Source organism: Phlebotomus papatasi, chromosome 1 (assembly GCF_024763615.1).
Source record: "Phlebotomus papatasi isolate M1 chromosome 1, Ppap_2.1, whole genome shotgun sequence".
Classification (NCBI taxonomy): Eukaryota; Metazoa; Arthropoda; class Insecta; order Diptera; family Psychodidae; genus Phlebotomus; species Phlebotomus papatasi.
Genome location: NC_077222.1, coordinates 21,344,139 through 21,368,815, shown reverse-complemented (window position 1 = coordinate 21,368,815; position 24,677 = coordinate 21,344,139). Strand labels below are relative to the sequence as shown.

General features: G+C 35.1%; 1 protein-coding gene across 10 annotated transcripts in view; it reads right to left on the bottom strand.

Moving 5' to 3' along the window:
• The window catches only part of LOC129798181 (sodium/potassium-transporting ATPase subunit alpha), a 128,530-nt gene that overhangs the window by 76,954 nt on the left and 26,899 nt on the right, over nt 1-24,677 (bottom strand). For 2 of the 10 annotated variants that reach the window (XM_055841196.1, XM_055841197.1), the window contains exons 1-2: nt 8,765-9,469; nt 8,465-8,645 (exon numbers count right to left, since the gene is read on the bottom strand). The exons of 7 other annotated variants lie outside the window; for them this stretch is intronic. In XM_055841196.1, the coding sequence (XP_055697171.1) occupies nt 8,465-8,476 (12 nt within the window). In that variant the 5' untranslated portion in view covers nt 8,477-8,645; nt 8,765-9,469. Of the gene's footprint in view, nt 1-8,464; nt 8,646-8,764; nt 9,470-24,677 lie in introns of those variants that run through there. One more of the 10 variants, XM_055841201.1, reaches the window with a different exon arrangement.

Genomic DNA, 24,677 nt, shown 5'->3' with positions numbered 1-24,677 from the left:
ACAATTAATCAGGAGCGGCCTTCTCTCCACTTCATCCCCCATCAAACGAGTGTCGATTCGTGTCCCGGAAGTGTCGGAGGTGACTGTGAGTGACGCAAGTGTAGGAATGCCGCGCGTTCTGGACTCTCCTAAACCCTCGTTTTCCGGTTTCACTGTTTCTGACCCCTCTATACCTGGATCCTCCGGTCCCGGTCCCTTTGTATCTGGACCCTCCGTTCCCGGCCCCTCTATATCTGGACCCTCCATTTCCGGTCCCGCCGCTTCTGATCCATCTGCTTTTAGTCCCTCCGCGCGTAATGAAAGTGATTCGCCGAATGGTGAGCCAGCTCTGGAGCACCCACGGGTGGATCGTGCGAATGATCGGGTAGATGATGACTCTGCTGGCAACAGAGCCCATCCGGATCGGAACAGGCGAGGACGCCGAATGCGTCCATTGGGGACGGGAACTGCAAACCGCGATACACCTGCAGCGGCTCTCTTGCGAGCTGCTCCAAAAGTTAGATATCTGTTTGTGACGCGCTTGCCCCCCAAACTGACGGACAGTCAGCTGGCTGATTACGTGGAAGAGACACTGTCCACACACCGTCGCCCTGAGTGTGTTAGGGTTTCCAGGGATGATAATCGCGTGTCTTACTCATCTTACCGAATACCCTTCACTGAGGAGGAGTTCACTGAGGCGAATAGTGATAGTTTTTGGCCGAGTAATATAAAGTTTCGAGAATATTTTTTTGGGAGACTTCCTCGGAGTTCCTCGAGAGACCCGGCTCAGCCTGCGGTCCAGTAAACACTGGCATTCACTCATCGGCTACCAATGTACATGACCTTGGCTCTCACACTATGGATAATCCTAATCTAACTCGCAGTGAGGTTGATCTCTCAACTGCCGTGCGCTCGACCTACCTTTCAGAGAATGTATATACTGCAAATTCTGAAACGAGCTCTTTGTCGTCACTTTCGAACTTGACTATAATTGACCAGGGCTGGGGACCTTCATCTTCTACAGATCCTTGCACTCCGCCGCCGGAAAATGGAGGTATGATTACGCTTGTTCTTCAAAACATACGCAGTATAGCGAGGAATTTGGATGAATTTCTTGTAACCTTAGAGACGGAAAACCTGAAGCCCAGCATCATCTGCCTTACTGAGGTTTGGACAAATGACTGTGATCTCCACCTCTATGAGTTGGAAAAATATGCCTTGTTTCACTGTTGCGATAACACATACCGATCTGGTGGTGTAATTTTGTATGTGCGCGAGGAACTTTCTTGCTCCTTAGTGGAAACCAGTTTTGTGACTGCTGACTGTGTCTGTGTGAAGGTCACCCATAGCAAGGAAGTGTTTGTCTTCCTTTGTATATACCGGCAACACCGATTCTCTGTTAACAACTTTCTGGACGAGCTGAAATCCTGCTTGGGCCAAATAAATCAGGCAAATTTCTACGTTTTGGGCGACATAAACATAAATCTCTTAAATTCTTTGATTAGCAGTGAATACGAAACCCTAATGGCTGAGCACGGCTTAGTGCCACTTGTTCGCGACCCTACCAGGGTAACTCCTAATTCATCATCGTGTTTGGACCATATTTTCTGTAGGAATTCGAGGGGAGGTCGGATAAGGAATGAGACCCAAATTTTACAAACCGGGGTCACTGATCACTATACGATAGCTTTGAAGATACTATGTGATCCTGCGGATTTAAACACAAATTACTCTTTGAGATGCATAAGAAAGACATCTATTGACTATGAGTACTTAAATCTTCGTCTCAGATCTGAGAGTTGGCAAAATGTCTACACTTGTGAGAACGTCAACTACGCATTTGAATGTCTCATTCACACTCTTGGAACTCACATCCAAATGGCCACCAAAACGGAGGTACTCAGGGGAAGACGTTCCTGCCCTCTGAAACCGTGGATATCACGATCCTTATGCACTAAAATTGACAGAAAGAACAGATTTCTGCGATTGGCACGACGATACCCTAATAATAGAAGACTGGTCGATTACAGCAAAAAATTGTCTAAGAAGGTACGCAACATGGTCAGAGAAGCAAAAGACTCGTATTATGCCGATAGGCTGCAATCTGCTGGAAGCGATACCAAGCGATGTTGGAGAATAGTCAATGAAATGACAAATCGTGGGAAAAAAAGTACTGACATTCCAAGCTTAATCACCAAAAATGGTGCTCTTCTGAGCGACCGAAATGAAATATGTAATGAGCTGAATACATACTTTGCTACGGCAGTAAGCGACCTTATGTCTGACAATAATGGTACAGCTGCTATGTGTGCCCCTCCTTGGCCTGACATACACATCAGTAACTCCTTTTTCTGTAGACCAACTACTGCTTCTGAGATATACACTGTTATTTCTGGAATGAAGAATCAATGTGCGCCGGGTGCTGATGGCATTACTAATAAAATGCTGAAAATGGTGTCGCTCAACATTGTTGACGTACTTGCCCATCTCATAAACTTATCATTCGAGTCAGGAATTTTTCCTAATGCACTAAAATCTTCCGTAATCATCCCGATCTTCAAAAAAGGTGACAAGAAAGTGCCCTCCAATTACCGACCAATTTCCTTGATTTCAAGTATATCCAAAATTGTTGAGAAGATCATGTACAGAAGGATGAATGACTTTCTGTCTTCGCATCGGTATTTCTCCGACGCGCAATTTGGATTTCGTGAACGGTCAGGATGCGAGGATGCCATCTTGCAGCTCCTTGGACGCCTACACAATGCGCTCAACAAGAATCCCAAAAGAGCGGCCACGATAATATTTCTCGACCTTACAAAGGCATTTGATGCTGTGCAGCATAATATTCTCCTGGCGAAGTGTGAAATGGCAGGTTTCCGAGGAACCGCTCAAAACTGGCTCAGGTCCTATCTGACCGGAAGGCAGCAGGTGGTGAGACTCCACGACTGCACAAGTGCGCCGATGGAGTGTGTCCTAGGAGTCCCGCAAGGCTCTGTTTTGGGTCCTCTGCTTTTCCTCATATATGCAAACAGCCTGCTGTCCGGCATGCTCCTGGGAAGCCCCACAGCCTATGCGGACGATGTAGCAATTCTGTATGAAAACACTTGTATTGAGGCAATTGAACATGACATCCGAATTGACCTTCTTCGTATCAGGGAGTGGTTGGATTTTCATGGAATGATGATGAGCCCAAAGACTGTGCTAATGTGGTTTGGTAGACGGCGGGAGGAGTTAACAGGAGTTGTCTGTCACTCTAGGCGGTGTCCTTCTCCTCATGGCTCCTGCATCAACAACTGCATTGTTATTCAAAAAGTTGACAATTTCAAGTACTTGGGCTTAATAGTGGATGGTGCTCTAAAATGGAATGAGCACATCGAAAAGATACAGTGCAACATGCGTGCTGTCTCGCGTCAAATGTACGTCTTGAGGAGCTCTTGCTCTCCCCAGCTTCTACGCTCATTCTACTTCGCTCTGGGCCAGTCAAGGCTCAGCTATGGTATTATCTTTTGGGGTGGTACGTATGAAGCTCACACAAAGCATTTGTTGGTGGCACATAAGGCTATCTTGAGAACTATGTCATTTGCTGGATGGAGAGATCACAGTGGTCCACTTTTTACGAGATGGGGCATTCTGCCTCTCTACCACCTCTATGTATTGAGAATCTTTGAATTGTTTCATAATGGTTCTAACAGAAGCGTCCAACCTGCCATTCTAATCCGCAACGATTGTAACTATAGAAGGAATGAGATCTTGGAGATTCCGAGGCCTACTACTGAGGCATTCAAGAGATCCATAAACTATCTTGCACCCCTTGTCGTGAACAATATTAATGCGCGTGTGCAACGTTTAACCCGAAGTGAGGTGTTGAAATTATTGTCCACACTTGATGCACAGACTATAAAAAATCTGATGAACTCGCGTTACAATTGACTTCCTAAATATTACAATATAATTTTTGTATATAGCTCCAACTCTGGCTAATCAGTCAACTTTGACTTAGCCAAGAATCTTATTGTATGATATTGTATTATTATACTCTAATGAATAAATAATAATAATAATAATTTAGGAAAGAAGGGGATATTTTATTTTGATTTTGTGAAACTTTAATAATAACAGAAGATATGCTGGAGCTATTATCGAATGTTTCTAGGATCAAATTATTCCTCTGAAAGCTTAAAATCTTTAAAAAAAACTTTTTTATTCTGTTTTCTTTTAATGTTTCGAAATGAAGATGCTTCTCATTTTGATTATTATTAATTAAATTGAAATTCTTTGATTTATTTTTCTAATTCTTTATTAATTAAAGAATTTAAATCAAAATTTGGATATTCTAAAAACTTATAGAAAAATTTTGCAATAAAATTGGCTTTATTGATAGGAACTCTCTTCACATCGTGATTAGTACCTTTAATTTGTAACCCCTAATGAATACATGGCTGTCCAGAGTGATTCGAACTTTCACTTCTAAAAACTCAAACGCAATGTTTTCCAGGGCTACCGGGGGGCTACCATAAAAAAGAACGGAAAATAATAAGAAATCATTGAGCCATTTTCGAAGTTAATGGAAAAAGATCATTTCGGAGAAATAGGCTGGAAGGTTGGATGAATAAAAGAAATGTAAATTGTGTCTAAAAAATATTTGTTATGTAGTATCATTGAAGACTAATGTACTATCATTGAAGACGATAAAATATCTTAAGCGGTCTTCAGACTAGAGGTTTAGTTGGGTTTAGCCCTGTTTCTCAAAGTCCTAAAATCCTAAATAGCAAACAATTCTATTAGTTTTTCGGAATCTAATGGGTCGCTTACCCTTAATAATTCTCTTAATCTTGACTGATAAGAATTTAGAGAAGTTAAGCCAAATGGATAAAGGTCTGAAGTCCATATAGCGGTCTTCAAGACTAGAGGTATAGCCCAGTTTCCGAAGGTCTCGTAAACCCAAATATCGGTTTTTCAGAATCGAATAGATCATTTGTCTTTAATAGTCGAATCTTAAGTTAAATTTTTAAAAAAATCTTGACTGATAAGAAACTAGAACAGTTAAGCTGTATGGCTAAACCTTAGATCTGAAGGTGTAGGCTAAAGGTTTAGCTTAGTTTCCAAAGGTGCTGAAATCCTAAATAACAATTTTTATTAGTTTTTTTTAAGATCTAGTGTAGAATTTCCCATTATATCCAATCTTAAGTCAAAATTTTCTGGAAAAGAAATTAGAGAAGTAAGGTCATATGAATAAATCTTAGGTCTGTCTGTCTAAAGTTTGTATTGCGGTATGACCTCTAGACCGGTGAGTTGAAAAAAGCGGAATACAGGAATACATTTCCTATTTTAAATCCGAACAGAAAAGTGGATAATGTATTATTTAATTCATTTTCACAATTATCCTAAAATATTTTTCGATTAAATATTACGTTATTCATGTTTTTAACAACTCGTAGTGAATTATTTACTATCCTGATGAATAATTCAAAAGAGTTAGAATTGTTTCGTTTAGAATTACCGGACTGGGCTAAAATATCTATCCACTTCATATTCTTCTTTTCGACTTATTTTAGTCTTTTCTGTGCTAAAATTACTCTTATTCTTTTTTAGATATATGAAATTAAGTCGCCATATAATATGTTTTGAGGTTTCCTTTTTCTTTCAGTGTAGGGTAAGTGTGCCAAATTTCGGCATAGTTGCATGCAAGCGCCAAAGTCTCAAGTTTGAAATGTAATATTTTTAATACAAATTGAATTTTTTGTTACTTTTTTATAAGGAGTGCTGCTTGGAACCTTGTAGACAGTTTATCGTCTTTGTTTTCTCTAAAATCATTTTTTTATATATTTTAAAATGAATAAAAATGTAGACAGCATTGGTGGCTTATTCCGGCCACATTCATTCTCATAGTTTTTTTTGTTTCCCTTCTGGAATTTTTCCAATGGCTTTTTCAGATTATCTTGCTCGTCGAAGCGATATTTTTTTAAATTATTTTTTGCATTGTATAATATCTAGAGTAGGGTAAGTGTGCCAAATTCCGGCCAGCTTGCAACTTCGGCCATATTTTTTGTTTCTCGAATTTAAATGAATTTTTAATTTTTGCATACTCTTGAGATTGTACAATGCAAAAAATAACAAAAAATGTCGCTTCGACGAACAAGATGATCTGAAAAAGACATTGAAAGAATTCTGGAAGAGCAAGAAACTATGAGAATCGAGGTGACCGAAATAGGGCACCAAAGCTATGTCTACATTTTTATTCGTTTTAAAATGTCTTAAGAATGATTTTAGAGAAAATAAAGATGATAAACTGTCTGCAAAGTTCCAAGCAACACTCCTTATAAAAGACCAACAAAAATATTCAATTTTTATTAAAAATATTGCATTTCAAACTTGAGACTTTGTCGCTTGCGTGCAACTATGCCGAAATTTGGCACACTTACCCTATGTAAAAACTAAAAATTCATGGAAATTTGAGAAACAAAATATAATCCAAAAGGCTTCACTGTTTTCTTTGAAGTTATTTAAACAATTTAAGAACTAAGATTTCCAAAGTTTTAGTATTATCATCTACAATATTTTCCTATTTCAGGACGAATATTTTTGATTCTTATCGCAAGATAACAATACATTCCAAAAGGTTTCCTAAGGAAGTATGAGTCCGTTCATCTAACATTCCTTTGCGCATAACTTCTGAAGAAATTCTATAAATCTCTTTTTGAAAAAATTTACAAAAGTAAATGGGTTCTTCCTAAATTTCGGTTAAACTTGACACTGATCTTGTGATAAGAAATAATTTTATCTTGGAATAGAAGAAAAAGAACTGTCTGTTATGATTTTTTCTACATAAACATTGTGGTAAAAATGTGTGCAATAAACCTGTAAAACATGTATATTGCTTTTTGATCGTCAACGAGAATTGTTAATTAAAACCACAAGACGTCATAAGATTCGGAGAAAATCAACCACGGGATTTTACCACAGTTGACAAACATCTCTTATTTCACAATTCCTAATAAAATTTTGTAAAAAAAAACAAACATGAGAAGCAAAAACATTTCTCAACTTATTTGTTTTCAAAGTTTTTGGGAGCACATCAAAACAAAAGAAAAATTACTTCTCTGAATCAGAATAAATTTATCTTTTTGGGTATTTGATCTTTTTTTTACTGTTGTTATGTATATAGCAACAGTGAAAGAGTAAATTGAGGAGAATGACAGATTAAAATGATTTTCATATTAATTTTCTTCGTGCAATTTGAATATACGAGAGAGACAGTCAAATGATATACACAACTTTTTTTTTTTTTGAGATCTTATAAAAGACCGCATTGGGGAATTTCCATTCTACCTTCCTTTCCAACTCATTTCTTTTCTTCAAGACTAATATTTATACAAAACAAATAAACAACCTTTTATCCACTGAACACAATTTTGTTGCATGGAGGTTTTTATCCTCATCAATATTAAAGATTCGCGCAAGCATTTCATTGGACACAGCATTAAGTAAATTTAACACAATAAACTATCCTTAAAGATTGACATTAGTCTCTTCATCTTCTTGGAGCATGGCTATAGGGGGAAGAAGACTTGAGAAAAAAGTCAAATAAAATTACCCATCATGATGATCATAATATTTTCAAAAGAGGAAAACGAACAAGGAAATAGAAAATCAATATATAATTTTATCATGTATGTTATCCCACATTTTCACACACTATTTCGCCATGAAAGTTCTTAAGAGATTATTAAGGATGAGAGGACTCTCTCTCTCTCTGTTTCTCCCTTTTGCATTTCAGCCTCTCTTAAAAAGGAGAGAAAATCAATCGATATATATTTCTCCTTGGGAAAAAGTCGAGCTTTTCACGTAGCTTTTTCTTTTGTCTCTTCTAATCTGTCTTCTTTTTTTTTACAAAAATCTTCAACCTAAAGTTATTTCCGCGAAAAACCATATCACAGTTGATTGAAAATTTCAACCTTAGCAGGTATTTAGCACAATTCAATGTTTACCCATCAATTGCCATGCACAGGAAAATCGTCATAGTGCCTCATGACGTAATGAGACACATTGAAAAATCGGTCGCTAATTTGAAATTTTAACATTCCTGAAAATTTATAGCACACGCGACGGCTACAGAGTTCAACTATTAATAATCTCCTTAGAAATTTATTCGTAAAAAAAAACATATTTGGAATAATCCTAAAAATTGCTTTCAATGTTACCCCAAAAAAATAATCCCATTTATATTTTTTTAATCTTTTGCAGAAATCTCTGCAAAAAAAATTCGGAGGTTGAAGCACCCATTCGTACAAAACGCAAAGCAGAAGTATTTTTTTTAAATGTTTTTGTCAGTGTATGTGTAACATGCTTAAAATTATACCATCAATTCTTTCAAATAAGACATTTTTCTCCATTTTTTTTTTAATATTCTAAAAGACTTGATGAACAACAAAAAATAATGCAAAAAATCATATTATTAGAAACACTTGGATTGGAAGAGACCTACCTTGTCTGACATGTCCGTGTGCGCCTCGAAAATGGGGTTGCGCAACAATATATTATTGTAAAATCCAAAAATAAATTCTAATTTGTCCTATAGTAGCTTAAAATATCGAGGCTAGAATCCTAACCAACAGACTCTCTCTCTTGCTTTCCCGTCACACTCGCTCGCAACAAAACTCTTTCGTCTTAATTGAATAAATTAAATAAAAAAAATACAAATATAACACAAGAAGGTGAAAACGAACAAGAAATTGCAAGCAATATTAATCAATTCACAGCAAACAGGGATAATCTTAGGACGTACATTTGTAGGATTTACTGGGTCCTCTTTCTACGTAGCAATCGAACAGGGAATTTGAGGGTAGAATGTCCTCTTTATATATTCAAAATGATCCTTCTAGGCTTCTTCTCACCCACTAAAGCACAGGATATCTTCTCTCTGGCCAAATCACTTAACGCACTTTATTCCTCCTGGATTTTCTTCAATGAAAAAATTTACCAAGGATGATGAAAAACTCTTCACCAACTGTTACACAATTTTTTCTTTCTCAATCTCGCACTATAATCTCATATTAGAGAATTTTCAACAACAAAAATAATAATTCACTAGAATTTCTTCAATGTAGTGCCCCCGACACTTGGGTACAGGTTACCGTTGTCACTCGATGAACTTAATGGGAGGGCGGTATTGAGTTCCCGCCAAGAGAACCTTCGGAAAACACTATGGAAACCCCCAATAGATATTTTTTAAGGACTGATCAAAAAATCCTGAATATACACCACCCTAATATCCCCGTTTCTTTGCACAAATTCTCAAACCCTACGATTTCAACTTCAACTTATATATCTCCGAAGGACTTAGGACGACCCTTCCTTCTCTCCACCTCCAATATCCAGCAAAGCTCAACCTTATTCCTCTCTACCACCTTCGGGAGAGATGAACCGAACTGAACTGGGTACAAGAACGGCGCGCGACTTTAACGTTGAAGGATCGGCGCTCGACTGACTTCGATTTTTCCACTCTGACACCAGCAAACCCCACATTGGGGAGCACAATCTCATCATATTCATCTGTATTCGTGCCACTACACATATTCACCCAAAAAAAAAAAACCTCCATTCGTGACTCAATCGGTATCAACTTCTTGGCATTAGTATTGGTACTTGTTGGATCTCGCACGCGAAGGCAAATAAAAAAAAAAAAAAACTAAAGCATAGTGCTAAATAGTCTCAACTTCCTCTCTCTCACCAACATTCTGGGATGGCTTAACAGATAAGAAGTTACAGGGATAAATAAAAACCTGCCAAATTACTTCAGGTTTCTGGGACAGGAAAGTGTGGGCGCCTGAAAATACTGTCATCCCATCTTATTCGGATATCACAGAAAATGACCCTAAGAACACCTCTCATGAGCGCCACCATCATGCCTCAACATCTTCTCTATCTTGCTATCTTGCAAAAAAAACCCATACATACAAATCCAATTTCAAACTATACATACCCCAAGTGGGGGGGTAGAGCTTTCCTCCTCATCAACTGAGCTTTTTGGCATGAGAGACAGAGAAAACCCAACTGAAGCATATTGAACGGCTGTTCTGCGCCTGAAATGACGTCACACTGCGTCACGGCGCGAATCCATTGGCGTCGTCACTCTGACAAAAACCTACCAACCCCAAAGGGAAGAAGTAAGATTCACCCTTGGCAAGAAAAAAAACCCTTAATAAAAATTTTTCCCATATATCAAAAGAAAATTCAACTTGTTGGTACGAAAAAGAAACACACACACACACGAAAAAACCCAATATTGCACAACCCCATATGTGGAAACCCATCAACTGCCTAAGCCCCTATAGGGCTCCTAATACCCAAGTCCAAAATGTCATGTAAAGTTCCAAACTAACATAAAAGCGCTTATTGCAAATAATTAATTAATTGGCATTGGAAATAGACAAGGCCAAAATTTTCTCAACACACTCTATTGAGCCACATGATCCGCATTGAAAAAAAAATTCATTGCACACATTCACATACACTTGATACAAATCGACGTTTTTGTTGTAAGTACCAACTCTTGAAAACACGATTATATAATGCCCGAGTTCATTCAGCAAAAATCAATAGACACCAGCCATGGAGTAAAATGATTTGAAAATCGGAGCAGAAAAGACTAAAATGCAGTTGGATGGAGACAAATTAATTTTGTTTTAAATACACCACATAGAGTGTGGAGAGTCCTTCCGTTTCCGTTTTATCTCATACTTCACACCAACTCGAATATATTTTTGTGTTGTGTTGTATAGACAAAAGGGATGTCAAAATATAGAAGACTTTGCAGAATACTCAACTTAATATGAAACATTGCATTGACCTCACGAAGTTGAGTACTGGTGCGAAACCTTTTGCACTTTCACATGTTTACAGATTCATTGCATCCTATTGGACTTTGCAAATAGTCCAGAAAGGAAAAAGTTGGTCAAAGAGTTCCGTCCATTCAATTTTTTTTTTCGTATTGGAAACATTTACCATTCCATCGAAAGGGAACGTGCTTCTATCAAACTCCCTAGTATATAGCAGTATAGAATAGTATAGCATAATAAACTTGGAAATATGTCCCCACTGACGTATAATATCAAAGAATTCAACAAACTTTAACGCTAAAGTTCTGTAGTGTTTTGAATTACAGTGGGACCTCGATAGAGTCAACTAATTGTTTCCAGGCCTGTTGATTCCATTGGATTCGGTGACTCTATCGGAATCCGAAAAAAATTAGGAATAAATCCTAACCAGGTCAAAACCCGTGTTTTATTTCTCATCAATCAAAACTGACCGAACTACATCTACTGATTTTGATTTCCAAAAAGTCATACAATATTATTAGTTCAATAATAATGAAAAAGTTGACTCTATCGGAGTCAATTCGGGCCCAAGTTGACTCTATCGGAGTCCGTAGAGTAAAAAAAATAGCTGTTGGCTCTATTGGAGATTGACTCTATCGGGGGTTGACTCTATCGGGGGTTGACTCTATCGAGGTCCCAATGTATTTCGATAGTTTTAATTTTTAGTACAAGACAACAGTTGGGGTAATACGGGTAATATCATTTCCATTACCGTCTTATTCATTTAGCTACTGATACTCCAGCATTACTACGAAAATAACTATACTGCAGTACGGCATTGCATTAGAGGAACTAGTTTTACTTCTAAATCTAAAGAGGATTCGAACCCTGGTATATTTGATTTATAGGGTTAGCCGGTGGCAGCCAAAATCCCGAACGCCAAAATCCCGAAAAGGCCAAAATCCCGAAAGCCAAAATCCCGAATGTTCAAAATCGTGAAAGGGATGAAATTATGTGGAGGAAAATGTTTAGAATAATTTCCCAAGACACAGAAGACCTGGGTTAGCACTATAAATCAACTTTTAATGCAAATAGCATGAAAAAAAGAAAATAAGCTTTTTTCCAAACACGGTTCTCAGTTCCCGGTACTTAGTACATTGATTAACGATGAGAAACTAAACAGTTTGGTTAGAAATTTCGCCATCCGTAGCAGTAGTTTACGACATTCCTTAAGGTGGTCTTTAGACTAGAAGTTTAACCCAGTTCCCAAAGGCCTCAAAATCCTAAATAGCGAGCAATTTTATTGCTTTTTGAGAATCTATATCTCTTATCTTTAATAAAATTCTATCCTAAATTTTTTTTTTCCAAAAAAATCGTGATTTATAAAAAATTAGAGCAGTTAAGCCATGTGGCTAAGTCTTAGGTCTGAATCCCGTATAAGCAACTGAAGCAAACGTCATCAATGTCTATTACTTGTTAGAAAGTCAGAAACGAAACACATTTGGGAAGTAGTTCAAACCAAACAATCCTACTGGAAGATCTGTTGACTATTCAAAGAAGAACAAAGACGAAGGATTGGTCTGTAGTTCAAGGTTTAAAATAGATGGGCCGAAGAAGCTAAATGGGGAATTGCAAATAGATCAACTGACTCAGTGATATAGTGAAGAAAACTTTAACCGATCTCCTAGTCTTGTCCCTATCAGGATCATGGGCTTCGGATATCGAGGTTAGGAACCTATGTCGTCGATTCTTCGACAACTTGAAGTTGAAGTCGAATCTAAAAACGTTCATGGGCAAGATTCTTAATCTGATCCAGCCACCTTGCCCTAGGTCTGACCCGAGGTCGGGTTCATCTATAATGGGCTTACATAGCTTTTCTGAAGAACCTGCGCGGAACATGACCGCACATGATCGGGGTCTCAGTGGCGCAATAGGCAAGACCGTTGGTTCTTGAGCGGATGAGATCTCTGGCTCGACTCTCACAGTTGTGAGTTCGAGTACCGCCCGGTTTAAAGATCTGAATGTTTAGAAAAGGCATTTTCACTGTGATATAACGTAATAAAAATGCACCGCCTCTGCCCAAAAAACTCCGGGAGCATAGAAGAAGCATCCACATCACGGGGAAGGCGCTCCTGGGCGGTCTACACATGGACTTAGCGGATTCTTCCAATACGGGATACAACAGTAGCAATATAACATGATTACATTGTAACAAGTATTCCGACACGATTAATAATAATAATCGTAGTTGCGACCTCCCACCACGGAGAAGTAGCTTCTCAATCTTTAGCTCCTAACGAACGACTACATTTACATTCGATCTTGAGTGTTTCCCTGAACCGTCCTAAGGTCCTTATCTCTGAAACTCGTACTCTTGATCGCACACTTCCCGTCATTACTCAAACCTCATCATAACCATAAATGAGAATAAGTATGAACACCGCTTTGGAAACCGGTAATTTAGTCGAACGATTAAGCTCGACTTTCTTTACTGTTTCTGCCCTAGTTTTCTATTATATTTAAAGGTTGCCGAAACACATGCAACCGGAAGTTTCGAACAGTTGTATGGTTTGCTTCTGATATTGAGTTTCTAAATCACTTGAGAAGTTATCTCCCTACAAAAGTTTGACTATTTCCTTGGAAGGTTCATTGAAACCATTTTCGAAGTTGCGTAAAACAATTTTTTGAAGAGGACACAAAAGGTAGATATATACAGACCAAGTTTCACATCCAAAGATTGACTTACGGAGGGACCTCTAACAACTTCAAGTCGCTGTCTTCTACCGTCTAGGATCTAAAATCCATTACAGCCATGACCGTAATGTAGCTTTGTCGTTAATTTTGAATATATTCCAAAATTTCAAAATTCAATTGTAAATACGTAACGTAATGACCAATAATCCATTATGTACAACTTCTAATGTTTAAAAAGGGAACCTAAATCGCTATCTCTCATCGTTTAGTCTCTAAAACCATTTGCCAACTGTTAGGAGGGAAAGGCAACGCGTAATTATGCAAAAATATGACCCTACATTATTGGGTTTGTAATATAGAATTAGTCTAAAATCAATAGACTAATATTCTGATACTCTCACTTTAGAGTTCGAGTTCGCACACGGTGAAGATTCTCTCTTGTGTTGTTTCGTACTTCAATGAGTGGTTTAACAAAAAAAAAAACCGGGAAACATCGTAAAACAGTGCATGTGAATTTTATATAAACACTAATAAACAGAATGAACATCCCACCATTTCATTTTGCGCCAGAAAGCAAACGAAACCAGTGTCGAAATGCATAAATTATTCAGTAAACTGGATACAATTTGCCAGGGAAATTTTTCAGTTCTTTTAAAAAAAATAAAAGAACCTGGAGAAGCCAAGAAACGTGCTACAAAAGAGACCTTTTCGTAGCATGTGACTCATGTAAAAAGCCAAATGTGATTAGATATTAAATCGGATAACCTGTCTTTGGAATTAATTTCCTCATGCAGATCCAAAACTAAGCGAGAGAAAAAAAGAAGTCCCTAACATTTTATCTGTAGCTTGAGAAGTTTAAAAGCACAATATAATCAATTTTTACAGTGATATTCGTACCGATTCACTCAAGTGGACTTTAAACGCACAACAATTGGCTCTTTCCGGGCATCTCATATATACGATCAAATGGAGATTTTTCACTCTCATACATCCGCATTGGCAAATATTGTCCCAATGTCTTAAAGAAGATCAACTGTTGAGAACATACAATGGGCGTTTTTGCGACAGACATTTGGGAGTGATAAAAACCTTTAGTGAATTCACTTCATCGAATTCACTGCTTATGAATTATAATGAAATTTGTTCATATTTACACTTGATGGCCAAAGTATAGTCGGAGATGCTGAAGAAATCATTGGAAATTTCCGACTCGAAAAAAAAAGAAGACAAACTCAGTTGGAGACAGAGAAAACAAGCAAGTACTGTATCACCAAAATTGAGACTTTACGACTTCTTGCCTTACAAGCAATTGTATACATGTCATATATTTTATGTTTGTTACCTTTTAGTGCTCTATCTATATTAATCATACATGGTGACGGAAAAGCAATTGAAAATTTCAACTAAACGTTTTCAATTTCGACAAGACAATTGTAGCCAACTTCAGATGATTGAAACTTATAGCATCCACTAACACAAAATTTAATCTAAACATAGTTTCGAAGATTATTTACATAATTGTCTGAATCCTACAAGTATGGATTACAACCTAGCCTTAGTATGTAACCTTCAATTTCCTGATAAGAGAACTGTAGCCAACTTCAGGTGATTGAAACTCAAAGGTTTTACTGATCTGATTTTGTAAACCTAAGAGATAACCTTAAGTTCGTTGTGATTTTCGGATGTTTAATTAATTAACCAGATCCTTACAATTTATAAACAATAACCAAACCTTAGTAACTAACCCTTTGCAAGTAAAATACGAACGCTCTGCGAATTTAAAACTCATGGACTTTATTAGCCCAATAGAGGTAGATTGGCAATAAAAGTTCTAATGTTCTCCCCTATTGACTCACAACCCAAGTAATACCACGTGCTTAGTTGCAATTTAACCTAATATCACTCTTGATGTTTCTTGTACATATAACACCGCCTAGATAGTAACTTAACAATTATTGCTCAGACCTTTTCAATTATATCACATACATAAGAAACATCCATCAAATTACCCTCAGTAAATGATAACTGATCTTTTGCGCAAATTCCAGTAAAAACAAGATAATAATACACCTTTTTTTGCTCTATTATCGCTGACAAACAAGAAAAGACCGATGCATTGGACATCTAAATGGAATTTTTCTAGATTTTACTAGAAATTTTCCACCTGAAATAACTGAATTTATTGATTCAATTTAAGTTTCAGACTATCTCAATGCGACAATCATTTCCCAGATAATCACATCAATCGGATATGCAGTAAAATAAAGTTTATTGGTTTACCAAACCATTATAACATTTAATGGTATGGTTTGTATATTTCCATTAAGAATAACGAAAAATTTGCATTTCTATTGTTATCAATTGAAGCCTCTTCAGTATCTATGTATATTCATATACAACCATGCGGTTATACAGATTATACCATTTTATAGTGCTTCAACTCACGATTCTCGAAAAAAAAAGTCAAAACAAAATTAATACCCATGCTTTTCACGGTCCCAAACTCTACAATGACTAAATTTTTCCTATGTTTCTGAATAAATACGGCTCCGCAATATATTTTAAAACAAAACTTTAATCTTTTATTATATCCAACTCAACGTAATGCAGAACGATTAAATTGGATCTGGAACTCTAAAACACAGATGCGTTCTTATTCTATACAATAAAATTTAATTTGTGCAAGAATAACTTGGAAATTCAATTGAAAATATCTTCAGAAACTTATGTGACATTTCCAATATGCTGAAATTTTTTGTATACAATTTATCAGAGATAGAAAAGAAGTGATATATTTGACAATTTGGAGAGATATATATGCAATAAACTATGAGTTTGAATTAGGATATTCATCATTAGAAACATTAAAAAAATATATATATAAATCCTTAAATGCATACTAAAATAATTAGATAATAAACAAAGATTTCATTTGCTACTTAAGGGGGTTCTCCTAATTACAAGTTCAATACATTATCTATGTTCTTTACTGCTTAAATGGATAAATATCTAATAGGGTAAAGTGATATAAGTTGGACATAGTGTTACAAGTTGGACAATTCGCCGGTACAAGTTGGACAGAGATTTTTTCTTGATAAATACAGTACTCAATTTTTTTAAGCACAAGGACCCAAATTATATTAAATCCAAAGCATTAAAAAAATACAAATAAAGATAAAGTACTAAATTTATCAAGAAAAAAGCCCTGTTCAACTTGTACCACTTTACTCTATCCCTAAAAATTTTCAGAAGAATTACCTCGAGAAAATTGATTAAATGATTCAAAAATTGTCATTTCGACGTAGAGAACCAAAAGACCAAAAACAATTAATACCGCCGATCTGTTAGCGTTTCTGGATGAAAATTGTAAAATTAGCTTTCGAGGGCATTAAACGTGATTCGGTAAAATATCTTCGGGCGTTGGCATGCCATATTGATTAAACTAAAATAAAGAAAAATGGGTGCCGCATAAGTTGACTAAAACACAATTAAAAAATTAAGAAACGACTTCCGAAATATTGTCTTTGCGGTATGAAAGAAGGATTTTCTAGCATCGAAGTAGAACAAGCAATTAAAAAGTGCTATTGTTCGAGTATCATATACCTAGAACGTTGTAGGTTGCACCTTATAAAGTTTCAAAATCAGAAAAACTGCCAAATATCTTCAAGAAGGCAATATTTATTACTTCTAAAATTGCTAAAATTTAGCTGAACTGTCAATAGAAATTGTTAAAAACAACTGTTCATCGATTTGGATCATGCACTGCTCGAAAAACCGTCAAAATAAGAGAAACAACACGAGCGAGTGATGTTGTAACACGATTACTTCTATGTTCTAGGTCAACATCAAAATCTGGTTTTGGGATGCGCTACCACCCTCGTTGTATTCTGCAGACATGGCGCTTTAATCACTTATTCCGATCGATTGCACAATTTCAAATAAATGAAGAATTGGGCGCAGAAGTGGTTTTGATCCAAGAATATCTATTTTATCTTCGGGGTATCCATGGTATTGCCTTATGGGTTTTACACACAGAAAAATTTTGACTCTAAATTTAAGAATATATAAGATCCTGGGAACTTAAATTGGACGTGAATCCCCGAGGCGTTTAAGTTTAGAAGCTTTGAGCGAAAGAAATGGGCTAGAATCCCTAGCTCTTTCAAGTTAAGAGATAGGGAACTTAATGAATAATGTCTAGATTTGCAAATTGCAACTGAAACTAAATGATCAAGGACTTAGAATTATGGCATTGGCATTAATTGGATGGGATTTGAAATTAAATTCCTGGGTGTTTCTGTTTAAGAATTTTCCATTTTTCTGCCGGTACACATTGGGAACAGTTTTCGTCAAGAATTGAACTTTTGACAGAATTTTGAGTTTTCCATCTACAGAAGTGCACACGATTTCCTTAGAAAAAAGCAGTGTTTGATGAAAATTTCTCCCATTGATTGTGTTGAGGCCTTTGAAGACAGCAAAAAGCTAACAGGGACCGATATTTTGAATAAATAATTTTTGGATTTCTTGAAATTTTTCAAGTTTTTAAATCAAAAAGCGGAAGATTTCAAGCTGAGGACCTAGTATAAAGTTATGTTTTGCTCCAATGGCGTCTACACAATAGAAGCAATTTTCGTCAAAAAATTGCTCTTTAATGGTATCTACACACTAGAAGCAATTTTCGTCAAAAATTCCTCTTTAAAGGCGTCTGCACATTGGGAGCAATTTTCGTCAAAAATTATGTTTTTGACAGAAATTTGAGGTTTCCTCCTACAACGCTGCAGGGAATTTCCTTCAAAAAAGCAATTTTTGACAAAAACTGCTCCCAATGTGTAGAGGCCATAAAAAAAATTACGTTTCTGCCTACAATTATGGGAAATTTTCTTTTAAAAAGCATTTTTTTAATTGCTCCTAACATGTACACGGTTTAAGAAGTCAGAAAAAGTAATTTTTCTGAAGCCCAATTTATGACCCTTTCGTCCTTAAAGGCCTCTACACATTGGCAGCAATTTTCGTCAAAAAAATGCATTTTTGACATAATTTTGACGTTTCTACCTACAGCAGTACAGACAATTTTCTTCAAGAAAGCTATTTTTAACGAAAATTGCTTCCAATGTGTAGAGGCCTTAAAGGTCTCTAGGGACGACTTTTCGTCAAAAATTGCATTTTTGTCAGATTTTGACATGTTTACCTGCAACAATGCAGACTATTTCGTTCAAAAAAGCAACTTTTGATGAAAATTGCGCACAGTGTATACATCTATAGAATCCTTAAGACCTCTACACATTGAGAGCCATTTTCGTCAAAAATTCCATTTTTGACAGAATTTTGACGTTTCCACATACAGCAGTGCAGACAATTTCCTTCAAAAAAAAACAATTTTTGACGAAAATTGCTCCCAATGTAAGCCTTTAAAGGCTTAACTTAATCAAAAGTTTTGATTAATGGGCCATTTCCATTGAAAAATTTCTCAAGAAATTTGTTAGAAAATTTTCAACTCCATATGAAATTAAAGGGTGCTTTTATGAGAAAACATTCAATTTGGTTGAACTTTTTCTTATAAAAGTTTAAAATTAAAAATTGTGAACAGTTTTCCACACTGTTCCTATGGGGAACAGCGAAATTCATTGAGTTTTTTTCTGATACTTGCATGCCAATGAGGTGTCAGCTGAGTGAATTTCAATAAAAAAAACTTGTTTTCATTTCACAATGAAGGTGTTTTTAGATGAACTTCAACTAAATTTCGGTTCTTTGATGGTGAAAATAGTGCGTGCAGTGAGAAAATGTCCCTTTATTGCGGATACGGTATGCCCAGAATACTGATTTACGGGAAAGACGGGCAACGTGTGAGAAGTGCGTCGGAAAACAGTAACGTTGCTGTTTTAAAGTGGTAATCGATTTAATTATCCCTCATTATCTTTCCCTGCTTCAATTTTCGTACCAAACGTACCAAACGATTAAAGATATCCTTTAATAGTGATTTCATGAAGGTTTCGGTTGTTTTTATGCATTTTTCCTCCAAAGCTAAATCAAAAAAATCAAATATGTCAACGAGATGTTCGTATTCAAAGCTGGGCTCTTTCGCGAGCTTTCATGTGAATTGGGAATTACAAAAATCTGAAAATTTTCTCAATGGAAATAGCCCATAAAACTGAGGATTTATAAATTAAGAACAGTTGCCAGCGCCCTTTGTGGGAGATAACAGTGCCCTCATGCGGAGAAAAAGGTTGTCACTGTCATTGACTTTTTGTTACCTTTGGCGTGAAAACACATTTGCAATTTAATTACTTCTATGCATTATAAGTCATTTTCGTCAAAATGAAGCATTTTGAAGCAAATAGCTTGTACGTGTGAATGTAAATCATACCACTGTTACAATTTGACGAAAGTTTCTTACAATATAGAGATCGTAAAAATCAAAAACAAGAGTCTTCCTAATTATTTTGATTCGATCACCCTAATCTCAATTTTGGATGCCGTAACATACTCTTGTTGTGGTCATACTCTTCTCGTAAACCACTAAATATAAGTTCAAGCAGTAAAACAACCTAACCATTACACATTAAATTCAGCATGTTCAACCTTGAATAGAAATCTGTGAAAATTGCAATACACGCCTTATATTAAACGATTAATTTTATTATGTTCGGTATTTACTAAGTGTTTGTACCAATTGTGAAAATTGCAAAAGCAATTTGTCAAATTCAGAATTTTAAACGATAATCATGCGAGAATTTATTCTAGCCCCAAATGAATGAAAACCAAATGCATTTTACGGATTGTAGAAGTGATAGTGTTCATAATCCACAATTTCCCGTACCTAATCCCTAGTCTTTCATCCAATGACTGATTTGTGATGAAAATTTTATAATTTTAGATCATGGTCATTGTATACACAAAAAAAAGAATTTTATGGGTAAATGATCATCTTATGGAGGGTTATTAAAACCAAACATCAATCTATCATGGGAGAATGAGAAGAGATGTTTTTCAAGACAGCTTTTCCCACTGATTCACAATTTATCATCATCGATTGAAAGTTGACATTTTCCCAATAACACCACAAGAAATTATATTTTCCACGTGATTATGCATCATGCTGTGAAGATGTTGATTTTAGATGAAAGCAAAATAATAATAAGAAAAAACAGAATCTGTCAAGAATTTCAGCCTGTCTCTTACTCTCAATTCTCTCTCATTTCTTTTTTTTATTCTCATGGTGTAAGTTTATTTTTATTACAATCTCTATCCGATGGAGACGCGAAAAAATGAAATTATCAATTTGTTCTGACGTCAGATCCAGACTCATAACATGGTAATTTATTCATTAACTCTAACACCCCTCCTCTATATACTCCCATAACCACAATTTTCATCTCTTTTTCCCACATGGTACAAGTCACAAATCTACACGGCAACACACATATTTAGGCCACTTGAGAAAATCTTTCAGCAATTTTTAGCACATTTTGATATGATTTACTGAGAAAAGACTGATGGCCTATAACTAAACTAGACGTCTTCTGTTGAGATCATATGGTTATTCGTATTTCGGAAGCACGTCATTTACGCAAATTTCACAATTCTGACGTTGTCGATCGTGTCGTCAGTGTGATCTCAAAACAAACTCTAATTCTTCATTTTCCCACATAAACCCATGCCTGAGTTACTAAGGTTGAAATAGACTATGTTCGCACTTTATCGCCTGGCAGAAAAAAAAATTAGTGATCATTTTGAATCACCTACAGAGATCCTCTCTTCACCACCAATAATAATCGATATTTTGGCTTTTCTTGGACCAGATGAAAAAGCACTTGCCACAACTTTTAGTGTACACAGGAAGTATTTATAAAACGCTTTATAGTTTGGTATTTCGCTCATTTTTTTTCCTTTCATATTTCAGATGTGGTACCACCAAGTGTATTTGAGACTTTAAACAAAGTTCATACATATATGTAATAACACCAAATAGACACGGATCATCCCATTTTCAATAGACTTTTCTATATAGTACCAAATAATTTACAGTAACTGTGAAAAAGCCAAAAAAAAAAGCAGGAAGAAAAATTTTCACCATCAGTAGAAGAGAGAGACTGTCTATCTCAAATGTAACGCAAAAATAAACAAGTAAACAAATATTTGAGAAATAAGCAAGACACTGAATAAAAAAAATCCATCCACAATATGAGAAACCATTTTTGAATTATCTTATGAAAAGTAAATAACTATTTTTTTCTTACCCGGTATACTTATTTAAACATGAAAAAATTATATTAGATTAATCATTTAATTCCTATATATAAATATTAGAAGAAATGGAATTCAAATAAATGATGCTATGGACAGTCAATTTACAATTTGTGGTGAAATATTTTTCTTCAAATAAAACCGGATGAATCATTTATAAATAGCTTTGGGAAAATCGACAGAAGTATATATTGTTATCGTATCAACCATTCTTCGAGAAATGCTGTAAATCTTGAACACTTTTAACTGTGATTCATTTTCTTTTTATCACAAAATTTTGTAGCCAATTACTACAATAAACTTAAGCACAAGGTGTTTATTTTTTTTCTTAAGTGTATTCGAAAATTTATGACTTCTTGCAATTATGTGTGCTTAACACTGTATTAATCAACTAAATTCAGTTATAATGAAAATTATTATTAAGAATATTCAGACAATTATTATAAAATTATTGAAGTTCGAAAAAAGATCTAATGCATCAAATTAAAATAAAAAAGAAACCCAAAGCATTAAATAATTCTATGCCGAAGCTTAATAATTTATAATATTTACAAATTATACTACAAATTATTCTTAAATTAGAACCAGTAGTAGGGTAAATGTCCTAATTCAAAACCATTTCCAGACGCTTTAACTTTGACACAAGATTCAACACATTAAGTTTATATATTTTTCTGAAGAGAATTACATAAATTTGCTCCTTGACTCTTCTAGAATAGTGAAAATTCTTTAAGGTCTCTACACATTGGGAGCAATTTTTATCAAAAATTGCATTTTTGACAGAATTTTGACGTTTCTGCCTACAGCGCTGCAGCCAATTTCCTTCAAAAAAGCATTTTTTGACGAAAATTGTGCTCAATGTGTAGACACCTTTAGATATAATTTGAAATCTTCTTAAATACAAGAAAAATACGCGAGCGTAAAATGCTTTTATTGGTAACATATTAATCTAAATGGAGACAAAGGAAATTTTCTAATTGGAGACAAACAGTGTATAAGTGAAACCGCGACGAAAGGCTTCCAAAACCTTCTTGGGTTGCTCTTGAGTTCAGAATTTGTTCTTATTTCCGGTCTTTTCTCCTTTCCCAACTAAAACAATAAGAAAATCTTTCCAAAAAAATCATATTTCCGCTATTTCCTATTGAAGCATTTGCAGACACTTTAGAGAAACCCTTTTTGTTCACGAAATAGGTAATTATTTCATTTGAAAACTTCACGTACCGTTAACAATAAAGATTAGCACTTAATTTAACTAAAATTAACCAGAAATACTACATAAATATTAAACAAAATGAATAAACAACAGTCACCTCATTGTGTTTTTCATTTGAAAACATTGTCGATCGATGAAAAATTCGATGGTGAATAGGTACACTTTTAATTTTTCTCAGAAATTAACAAATTAAAATTTGTGAATATGACTGGATTTTCGCTTTATTTGGAGCAAAATTAACTAAATAATGAAACTTTGGTATAGAAAATATAAAAATTTAATAATTTAGTATTGAATTTATCATGAAAACAATGACGTTTCTATTTGGAGTAGCGAAAAATTTCCATTTGAAGCAGGTTTTGAATTAGCTTAACTTACCCTATTGCTTTTATAGTCATCTCGCAATATTTCTGAATTTGCAATTTCCATTTATAAATGATTTGAAGAACAATGTTAATAAACAAACATTAAAACAGATTTCCGAGGATATTGATTTTGAATATTAAATTTTTACAAGAAATTATAAATAAATATTACTCATTCGAATGGAATTGATAAATAAAGCATGGATGAATTATTTCATATTCACGTAACTATTTCTGCCGTAAATTAATTATATCACTCAATATCTATCTATTTATCAACAATTTATTGAAACCGGGTCAATTCGGACGTTTTATAAATTAATTCAACTTAAAAATTTTATTCAGTTTAAATGTATTATGAAAAATGTCCCTTCACACTATTTTTTTTTGTTTTTGCAACGGGCAAGACTCGAACTCACAACTATGGCAATCAAATCAGGGATTTCATCGCACAAAGTTGCACGCAAAATTAAGTAAAGTTAACTTAAGTTTGAAATGTATAATATGTTTAGAATAAACTGATTTTAGTTGAAAGTTTATCGTTTTTTTCTCTAAAATCATTCTTAATACATTTTAAAATTAATAAAAGTATAGATATAGCTTTGGGTAATATTTCGACCACCTTAATTCTCATAGTTCCTTGCTCTTCTAGAATTCTTCTAAAGTTTTTTTCCACCTTATCTCGCTGGTAGAAGTGACATTTTTTTAGTAGTATAATCTCCAGTAAAGTATGGAAAAACTAAAAATTCATGAAAACTTAACGAATAAAAGAAGTGGCCGAAATTGCAAGCTGGTCGAAATTTGATACAGGTACCCTAATCAATTTTTGAAATAAGTGACTCATTTAGACACGAAATTGAATCAATCCCCATTAAGTTTATTTACAATTTTGCTAATTTAACATCCCCTTTGGTAAGTTCCTATTCAGATTAAAAACTTTTATCTGACCTTTAGGGCAGAATCACATTGATAATAAAGTGTTCGCAGTAGCCTCACGAAAGTTAATGCAGATCTCCAAGGTCTTGAAATCCAAAAGAATAAACCAATTCTAATGGTTTTTGATAATCTAATGAACCATTTAGGGCAGAATCACATTAACAATAAAATGCTCGCCGTAGTCTCACCGTATTTCGTTAATTTACGCATTTTCATTGCAATTCTTACGCAAATTTCCATTACCGTATTACCTTATCTCATACTCGGTGGCACTAGGTGAAAATAATATAAGAAAATTGAATAAATAAAACGAAAATGCGATAAACGGTGAGCAAAGAAAACTACGATTAATTTCTCTCATGGTTTTTTTGCTCACCGTTTATCGCATTTTCGTTTTATTTCTTCGTTTTTCTTATATTAGTTTCACCTAAT